Genomic DNA, 9,780 nt, shown 5'->3' with positions numbered 1-9,780 from the left:
TCATCTGTTCCTCTCGGACCTTCTTGCATCACCTCAGGAGAAGAGAAGACACCCTGGAAAAGACCCTGATGCTGGGAAAGATGGAGGGCACAAGGAGAAGGGGACGACAAAGGACGAGATGGTTGGACAGTGTTCTCAAAGCTACCAAGATGAGTCTGACCAAACTGCAGGAAGCAGTGGAAGACAGGAGTGCCTGGTGTGCTCTGGTCATAAAACCACTTTTTCTTTTTTTTAGTAATACCATAAAATTATGTATCAATGGAAAGATAATTTAATGAAGAATGTAATGCAATAACTTTTATGAAGGATTATTTATTACAACATAAATAAGGAGGACATTTGTCAGTGTGTGATGTGATTGTTATCAAGATGGGTGTTGTCCTTTTGTTCTTTCGTTTAGTGAGCTTGTAAAATGTAAAAAAGTTTTTAAAAAGAAATGGCGCAAAGAGTTGACTGGTCACCCAGAAAGTGATGTAAAAGTGGATTAAGTGAACAAGGCTACAGTTATGAAGAAATTAGAAGATAATTTCATGGTATTACTCCTAAAAAAAAGAGTGGTGTTATGAGCCATCAAACCTCGGAAATACACTTTCTCCAAATGTTTTCCACAATTTTGGTCACTAGTGTAGTAGGTCTGAGAGGTCAGCACACAGAACAAGCCACAGTTCCCAGATTCTTTTTGGGACGCCATTGCTATTAAAGTGATATTGCAATGCTTTCAATGTGTGCTGAGGTTGTGACCAGAGTCTTTGTGCAACAAAAGCCTTTCCTGCTCCTGCACTCATCCCTATGTTTGTTTTGCTAGCTGTGAATCGAAAGGAGCCGAGATGTTGTTGACATGCAATATTAATAATATTTTATTATGAACAAAGACAAGAAGGAGCACATTCTACAAAGGCACATTTGCAAAATGAAAGGCTGTTAGCAAATGGCAGATCCCAGACAGCAAATAAGGATCAAATATTAGGTGACTGTGGAAGCTCAACCAATTGGTAAACAATTACATTTCTGGATCACTAGAACATATTCTTGCTTTGTTCTCATTCTCCCCAAGGTGTTAATACCGATAGCTGCTGTAGCTGTAGTTGCTGCTTGGCAGGGCCCGAGAGTAGAAGTTGGAGAAGTCGTTAGCATACAGAGCGGCACTGCCACCAGTTGCATAGCCACCTCGGGCACAGGGGTTGTACTGCTGAATGGCTAGAGGCTGGTCTGGGCAGTAGAGTGCAGGTCCTGGGATGTTCAGGACGAAAGGTGGTGGCTGGATGGTCACTGTAGATGCAGGACACTGGGCATAGCACTGGTCGTATCTTCCACCACTGGCCATTTTTGCAGGATTGGAGGGTAATCTGAAACAACAAGATTGGATCTAGAATTAAAGCAATGTATTGAGCCCTTTACAGATTCCAGTGTCCTGTGGGCCAGATGAGGAGGCTTCACGGATTGCATCCAGGCTGTGAGTCAGCTGTTCCCCACCCATATTACAAGAGCTAGAATAGCAGTAGAAAATGTGTTTTCCTCCAGCTGTTGCTGAAACACAACTCCTAGCATCTTTGACTATTGCTCATTCCGGCTCGGGTGGATAGGAACTGGAGTCCAGCTACAACTAGATAGTCAAATGGTAGAAAACTGGTAGAAAACACATACTGTAGTAGAAAACTGAGATGGTAGAATAGAGTCACCACTCCAGCTGGAGATACAATTAGTGCATCATGGGTAAAGTTTGTAGTGCTTCTTTCTCCCTGTAGTGCTAGTCTCCTTCGTATTAGGAGAATATTGAAAAAATACGTTCTCCGTATTTGTATATGTATATATTCATGTGTATATGTGATATATGTATGAATATTTTTAAAGAATTAAATAAAATTTATATAAAAAAAGAAAAAAAGAAAAAAATACGTTCTCCAACTTGCACCATGAAATGGTACTGTCCATTATTTGACTTTGTTGTCCTTACCTCATTCTGAAACCATAGCTCAAAACCCTCTAAAGTGGCTTGTGAATGAAACTGAAACAATGAAAGGCTGCTTCGTAGGGGAAGAACATTTGATCCCCTACTTGCGCCCTGAAATTGCCTATGTTTTCAAACTCCTACGTGCCCCACTCATTCCACAGCCACAGAGATGGTTCCTTCCAGATGTTTTGGACTCCAGTGCCAACTAGCCCTAGCCACCATAGCCAATGGAGAGGGAATATGGGAGCTGGGTCCGCAACATCTGGAGGGAATATCTGTAAGAAAACCTCTGGGAAATCAGATTTCATTTTTTTCAGCTCAGCACTCTCTTACAATCATGTTAGCTGCATCTCCACTAACACTTTACTAAGAAACAAAGGAATCACAAAGACCTCATGCTCAATGTTCAGCTTTTTTTTGTATTTTTAACCATGCATGGATGCAAAACCAAGAAGTCCCTCTCCAAGCATATAAAATGCCTCCATGCCTTAAGATTCATAGAGTGCTCTTCTACGATGCCCTCCCTTAGAAAGCCTCTAGTACTCACCAGTTCTCACAGGGACAAGCAGAGGATTGATCTGATAGATTACCTAAAGGATGAGCTTTTTATACTGTTGGCTCCATAGCCTGGAGGAGATGAGACACACCCATATTGAGTTTCCTAATCCATTGTCATATGGAAGATGCCTCAACTGATTGTAGATAGTTACCCCTCCCTGTTGATGATTACAAGTCGGCGAGAAAAGAAGACCCTCCCAGGTAGTGACAGATTCTACTTGCTTCAACATAGTGTGGTTGCTATATATGTTACACCCTATAGATTGTTTAAATGTTATGTCTCTATAGGGATAAATCAATGAACAATGTTTCCAGTTGACACACCAATGAAACACTCGACGTTGGGTCACCACAACAGCATGACATTCTGGTGACATTCTGGTAGAATGAATGAATCGCCTCTTGCTCAGTCCTATGCAGAGTAGACCCACGGAAATAAATCAAATCAAATTATGCTAGGTGTGGTTATTGATTTCAGCAGGCCTACTCCTACTCTGAGGAATTTTTTGGAGACAACCACATCATTTACCGGTATAGCTCACCTTTTTCTCCAAGGTGCTTAAAGTGGCATATATGGTTCTCTGCCTCCTCATTTAACCCCCACAACAACCCTGGGAGGTAGGTTAGGCTGAAAGGCAATGACTGGCTCAAGGTGAGTTTCATGGCTGATTGACAATTTAAACATGGACCCAGGTGGCGCTGTGGGTTAAACCACAGAGTCTAGGGCTTGCTGATCAGAAGGTCGGCGGTTCGAATCCCTGCCACGGGGTGAGCTCCTGTTGCTCGGTCCCAGCTCCTGCCCACCTAGCAGTTCGAAAGCACATCAAAGTGCAAGTAGATAAATAGGGACTGCTCCAGCGGGAAGGTAAACGGCGTTTCCATGCGCTGCTCTGGTTCGCCAGAAGCGGCTTTGTCATGCTGGCCACATGACCCGGAAGCTGTCTGCGGACAAACGCCGGCTCCCTTGGCCTATAAAGCGAGATGAGCGCCGCAACCCCAGAGTCGGACACGACTGGACCTGATGGTCAGGGGTCCCTTTACCTTTACCTTTACCTTGTCAGAGACTCTTAACCACTGTACTCTCGATCACTGTATTTCCATTGACTCTTGATCTTTCTGTATTTCCAGGTTTGCTTATTAACCCCCAAATACTGCAACAACATCGTGAGTCTTCAAGGCCTGTTTGAAATTAACAAGCAAGGGGCTGCCTCTAATCACAGCTGAGATGGAGCTCCATAGGTTCTCTTGTGAGGTGCCACCACAGATAAGATCCTATTCCATGTAACTGCCAATCTGAATTTAATTTACAGGTGGACACCCAAACTGTAGCTCTAAAGTAGATCTTATGGCACAACTTTTCTGAACTTGGTACATATGCCAACTGTATAATTTTATTTTAATTGCCCCAAGACATTGGTACATATGGAGAATGGATAAGGGGAGGTGGTATACTGATTTTTTGACACAGCATTAATTTTCATGGGCAGTGATGAAAAATCAAAGACAACAAATGCCTTTTCCAGTGCAGGTGAAATTATGAGCAGATCAGTGAGTAGTTTTGGGTGGGCTCAGCACAATCATACCCTTTTGGAGTCATATCCTTTTTGACAGTCACAAAAGGAAACTGAGGGAAACTGAGGGCAATGGAAATGGGGGTTATTTTTCAAGCAGTGTTGATCAATATTTGGAAATGGAGATGTAAGTTTTCATTCCTGCTCTGCTGAAAATGTTCACACAAAACTGTGAATAGTCTTGGCTTGGCTCTATGCAATAATGACTTTTAATTTTTTTTAAAAAAAAAGTTCAGACAAAATGTGCGCAGAATATATTGTTTATCTTTAACCTTGGCAGGAGAAGATTAAAAAGAATGCAGAAATCTTTTTCTTCAGATAGATCAAAAGACTGCAGTCCATTAGATCATTGTTGTTACCCCCCCACACACACACACACCCTCACCCCTCAAAACACCCAGGTCCATCTTGAAATGAAAGCTGGGGGGGGGGATATTTGGAGAAATTATCCCTTCACTACCCCCTCCAAAAATGTAGCAGAACAAGTTCCCACGATTATTGGCAGCTTTCCTAAGCAGGTTAGTTATCACTTTAGAAAGGATTAAGGATGCCAGATTATCTTCAAAGCAGAGGAAGATGGATTCAGTTTATGGGTGGTGCCCTAAAAGTGAATAGGAAAGGATTGGGACAATTGGGTTAGATCATATTTGTGTGGGGGGGGGGATAGAGCTTTTTCTTCAGCCCATATGCAGGGATGAAGAAAGACCCTATGAACAGTTAGGACTCTTCAACGGGGCACTTCAGTCAATAGCAGCAAGAACATGTGGAACCTTAGCACTGAGCTTCTGTGTAGGACATGTCAATAGGAACTGGAGGCAACGGCAACCTTAAAAGTCCTGTCTGACCTCATGCCTCTGAAGGGTGTTTTTCTCTGAAACTCACCTTTTGCCATACTCTCTAACATTCCTCAGGTGAAAAGAGGGACACTTCTCACTACAATGCGCTCTATGTGGGGCTACCTTTGGAGGTGACCCGGAAACGACAACTAATCCAGAATGCGGCAGCTAGACTGGTGACAGGGAGCAGCCGCCGAGACTATGTAACACCGGTCCTGAAAGAGCTACATTGGCTCCCAGTACGTTTCCGAGCACAATTCAAAGTGTTGGTGCTGACCTTTAAAGCCCTAAACGGTCTCAGTCCTGTTTAGGGAAGCTTTTAATGTTTGACGGACTATTGTATTTTAATATTTTGTTGGAAGCTGCCCAAAGTGACTGGGGAAACCCAGCCAGGTGAGCAGGGTATGTATAAACAAACAAACAAACAAACAAACATTATTATTATTATTATTATTATTATTATTATTATTATTATTATTATTATCATCATCATCATCATCGTAACTCCAGGACTGTCCCTGGAAAATGGGAACACTTGGAGGGTATGCTTTTACTAGAATTTACAGCATGGGGTTAGCTAGTCACCAGTCTGGGGATATGTAGGAACTGTTTTGCAGCATCTCATAGCTTGGTTGGTCGTGGCTATTGTATTCTGGTCGTTCTTCTTGGTTATCATGGCCATTTGATTGACCATGTTTGTGTGGTTAAGAATGAAGCAGAGGTTACCTTCTGAGGCTTCTTTATAGTGTTTGTCCAACCAACTTCTCACAACCATTTGATACAAGGGATGACAGAAGGGAAGCTACCCTTAGGAATGTGGGAAGCAAGCTTAAACCCTTGTACTGAGTCACAGCATAGGTCCATCTAGCACGGAATCTATACTGACTGTCAGTGGCTCTCCAGAGCTTCAGATAGGATCCTTTCTCAGTCCTACCTGGCCACCTTCAGCATGCTAAGCAAGCACAACACAACTGAGCTGTGGCGTTTCTCAAATAAGAACATCGGAAGCTGTCTACTTTAAATGCTTCACAGCTAAAGGCTGCAGCTTCAAAGGATCTTTCAAGAAGGAAATGCAGGGAAAGACATTTGCTTGAGACCTTGGAGATCCTCTCATTGTCAGAGTAGAACATGACACAGATCTAGTAGCCCTCCCTGCATTGCAGGACTACAACTCCCCTCATCCTTGACCATTGTCCTTGCTGGCTGGAGTTAAAGGGACTTGGAATCCCAGAACATTCATGAATTACAACTCACTGTCTGGGATTCTGGCAAATAGAAGGGGAAGAAATGGAGGCAGTGAGAGATTTTACTTTCTTGGGCTCCATGATCACTGCAGATGGTGACAGCAGTCATGAAATTAAAAGACACCTGCTTCTTGTGAGGAAAGCAATGACAAACCTAGACAGCATCTTGAAAAGCAGAGACATCACCTTGCCGACAAAGGTCTGTATAGTTAAAGCTATGATGCTTTTGAATTATGGTGGTGGAGGAGACTCTTGAGAGTCCCATGGACTGCAAAAAGATCAAACTTATCTATCCTTAAAGAAATCAGCCCTGAGTGCTCACTGGAAGGACAGATCCTGAAGTTGAGGCTCCAGCACTTTGGCCACCTCATGAGAAGAGAAGACCCTCTAGAAAAGACCCTGATGTTGGGAAAGATGGAGGGCACAAGGAGAAGGGGATAACAGAGGACGAGATGGTTGGACAGTGTTCTCAAAGCTACCAACATTAGTCTGACCAAACTGCAGGAGGCAGTGGAAGACAGAAGTGTCTGGCATGCTCTGGTCCATGGGTTCACAAAGAGTCAGACATGATTGAACTACTGAACAGTCTGGGATTCTTCGTGGCATGCAATATGTCTCTATGAATGGAGAGATGCATCTCTGCTCTATGTTTCAAGGGAAGGACATAGATCAGTGGTAGAGAATTACAAATTACTACATAGTTAAATTCAGGGGATCCCCAGATAAGACTGGGATAGATTCTGGAGACCCCAAACTGTCAGAGTAGAACAAAGTCAAGGAACCAGTGGACCTACAGATATTGCTGTAATACATCTCTTCTCATCCCCACTATTGATCTGTATTGGCTGAAGATGATAGGATCTGAAATCAAAGTACATTGTTGAACTACAGCTCCAATTATTCCTGACTATTGGTCATGCTGGCTGGGGCTGATGTGAGTTGTATTCCAAGAACATCTAGAGGGATGCTTAGGTTCCATATCTGTGGTGTGTGGACTCAACTCTTAATTCAAGGTTGGGGGAAACCAGTTGCTCTCCTGATGTTGCTATACTACGACTCCTCTGAACCCTGACTATTGGCCATTCTGATTTTTACTGGTGGGACTTGGAGTTCAAGAACACTGATGGACTACAATTCATGATCAAGGATTCCTCATGGATAGCATTGTGTCTCTGTGAATAGAGAAATACATTTCCTTTCCATGTTTCACAGGCAGGACATAGTTTGTTAGCAGAGCACCTGCTTTGCAAGTGAAAGATCACAATGCTCAATTCAAGGCATCTCCGAGTGGAACTGCGAAAGTGGTATAAGGGGGCTTTCAATGTATGGTGTGGCTGTGGTGAGAGTCATTGCAACATAAAACCCTTTCCGCTGTTCCCACCTATTACAGCAACAAGTTTACCAGGTATAAATGGAAACGAGCCAGTAAGTTGTTAAGATGCAATATTAATAATATTTTAATATGAACAAAGACAAGAAACAGCACATTCCACAAAGGCACTTTTGCAAAACAAACGGCGTTCCTGTACACAAAGAGCTTTCCCCATGAAAATCTCCCAAGGTGAAACTAAAGTTGTATCCCAAATGTTGTATCCCAGCAGGACTAGCTTAACCCCCCTTTTCTAACCGCAAATAACAATTACACACGGTGGAAGCTCAATTGTATCGTAAACAATGGCATTTCTGGATCTCTGTTACGTCTTCTGGTTTGTTCTCATTCTCCCACAGTTGTTAATACCGATAGCTGCTGTAGCTGTAGTTGCTGCTTGGCAGAGCGCGAGAGTAGAAGTTGGAGAAGTCGTTAGCATACAGAGCAGAGCTGCTACCACCATAGCTACCTCCATAGCCACCTCGGGCACAGGGGTTGTACTGCTCAATGGCAAAAGGCTGGTCTGGGCAGTAGAGTGCAGGCCCTGGGATGTTCAGGACGAAAGGTGGTGGCTGGATGGTCACTGTAGATGCAGGACACTGGGCATAGCACTGGTCGTATCTACCACCACTGGACATTTTTGCAGGATTTGAGGGTAATCTGAAATCATACGATTGGAACTAGAATTAAATCAAAGTTTTAAGCATCTGCATATTTCAATGTTTTGTAAGCAAGATTTTTGAAGCCCCAGTATTTTGTACCCTGGCAATTCCACAGCTCAAATATACAAAGGCTAGAACAGAGGTAGCCAATGTCATGCCTTCTGGATGTTGTTGGATCACAGCTCCCATCATCCTCAACTAATGGTCATACTAGGCGTGACTGATGAGAATGGGGTCCAACTACATCAGGAGGGTCACAAGATGAAGACAGTACTGAGCTACTGTAGATTGACCAATGGTGCAACTCAGTATATGTTCATCTATATGTTTATTTGTGTAAGCATCTCTAGTATTTACTTTTTCATGTAGTTGCAACCATCTGATAAAGCTACACATGCTGGAAAGATGAAATGGTAGAAGAGATTTACCACTTCACATGGAGGTACTAATTTTTGCAGGAAATCTTCCTGCATACAGAACATTAGTGTATCAAGGAAAAAGTCTATGGATCTTCTTTCTTCCTGTGGTGCAGGTATTGTGCATGCAGGCTATAACACACACACACACACACACACACACACACACACACCATGGACTCCATGATCTCATACTTGCATCCTGAAATGATGCTTTTTTTCACCTTCCTATGTCCCCACCTAATTCTACAGCCATAGACATAGATCCTTTCAGATGTTTTGGACTCCAGTTCCAATCTGCCATAGTCACCACAGCCAATGGACAAGGAAGATGGCAGTTGGGTGCACAACATCTGGAGGGAACATCTGGAAGAAACCCTTTGAGAATTTGAGGAGAGTTTTTATCTCATCAATATTCTACCTTCACTGTAGCTTCTTCTCCACTAGGATTTCTTTTGAGTAAAGGAATCGCAGAGACCTCTGGTTCACATTTTGCTTTCTTGTTTCCTTAACCATGCATTCTACACTACCCTGTGGTAGTTGCATAGGAAAACCTCAAAAGTACCAGCCACAAGCAAATGAGATCTCCCCCTCCCCCCGGTCATAAGGTTCACAGAGTGCTTCTCTGTGACAACCTCCCAAAGAAAACCCCTGGAACTCACCAGTTCTTGAAGAGAAAAATGTCTCAGAAGAGGATGTGTGAAAGAGTCCCCAAAGGAGGAGCCTTTTATACTCTTAGCTCTATAGCCTGGAGGAGATGAGACACCAATTTCCTAATCTATTGTCAAATGAGGGACACCTCAATTATCGTAAACAGTTGCATTCCCTGTTGGTGATTACTAGCCAGCTAGTAATCGAGTTTGATGACCCTCCCACATAGTGAGAATTAGTTTCTCTCTCACTTAGCACAATATGTATTTGTATATATGTTACACCCCATGAATCCTTTTGATCTTACTATTCTGATTGGATAGATTAAAAAAAATAAGACATCCATTTAACATTCCGGTAAAAGCCTTAGAGTTGGATCATTGGCAGTCTGGGATTCTGCTGCCTACTGAAATGTATACTTCACCTCCCAAAGATCCTACTCATTGGAATGAATATGCATTGCAATCGTGACCAATCTGATTGAGCTGGCAGGTGGACATCTCAAGAAGGCCATCAAAGCAG

The 9,780-nt window shown here is 43.0% G+C and overlaps 1 protein-coding gene across 2 annotated transcripts; it reads right to left on the bottom strand.

Moving 5' to 3' along the window:
• Window positions 1–833: 833 nt before the first annotated feature.
• Window positions 834–9,302, bottom strand: LOC117039239 (beta-keratin-related protein-like). 2 transcript variants are annotated; one of them, XM_033136330.1, is made up of 2 exons: window positions 9,270–9,302; window positions 834–1,346 (listed from the first exon to the last, which is right to left on the bottom strand). In XM_033136330.1, exon 2 carries the CDS (start codon window positions 1,322–1,324, stop codon window positions 1,058–1,060), a length of 267 nt encoding a protein of 88 aa, XP_032992221.1. In that variant the 5' UTR covers window positions 1,325–1,346; window positions 9,270–9,302; the 3' UTR covers window positions 834–1,057. The 2 variants fall into 2 exon arrangements, with proteins under 2 accessions (XP_032992221.1, XP_032992220.1); XM_033136329.1 differs by lacking the exon at window positions 9,270–9,302 and adding an exon at window positions 2,499–2,622.
• Window positions 9,303–9,780: the final 478 nt, after the last annotated feature.

The sequence above is a fragment of the Lacerta agilis genome, chromosome 17 (assembly GCF_009819535.1).
Source record: "Lacerta agilis isolate rLacAgi1 chromosome 17, rLacAgi1.pri, whole genome shotgun sequence".
Classification (NCBI taxonomy): Eukaryota; Metazoa; Chordata; class Lepidosauria; order Squamata; family Lacertidae; genus Lacerta; species Lacerta agilis.
The sequence above is the reverse complement of the archived record's forward strand: the minus strand, read 5'-3'. Positions and strand labels throughout refer to the sequence as shown.

Excerpts from the sequence above, each read along its gene's own strand:
- LOC117039239 (XM_033136330.1), bottom strand. The coding sequence starts at position 1,324 with ATGGCCAGTGGTGGAAGATACGACCAGTGCTATGCCCAGTGTCCTGCA.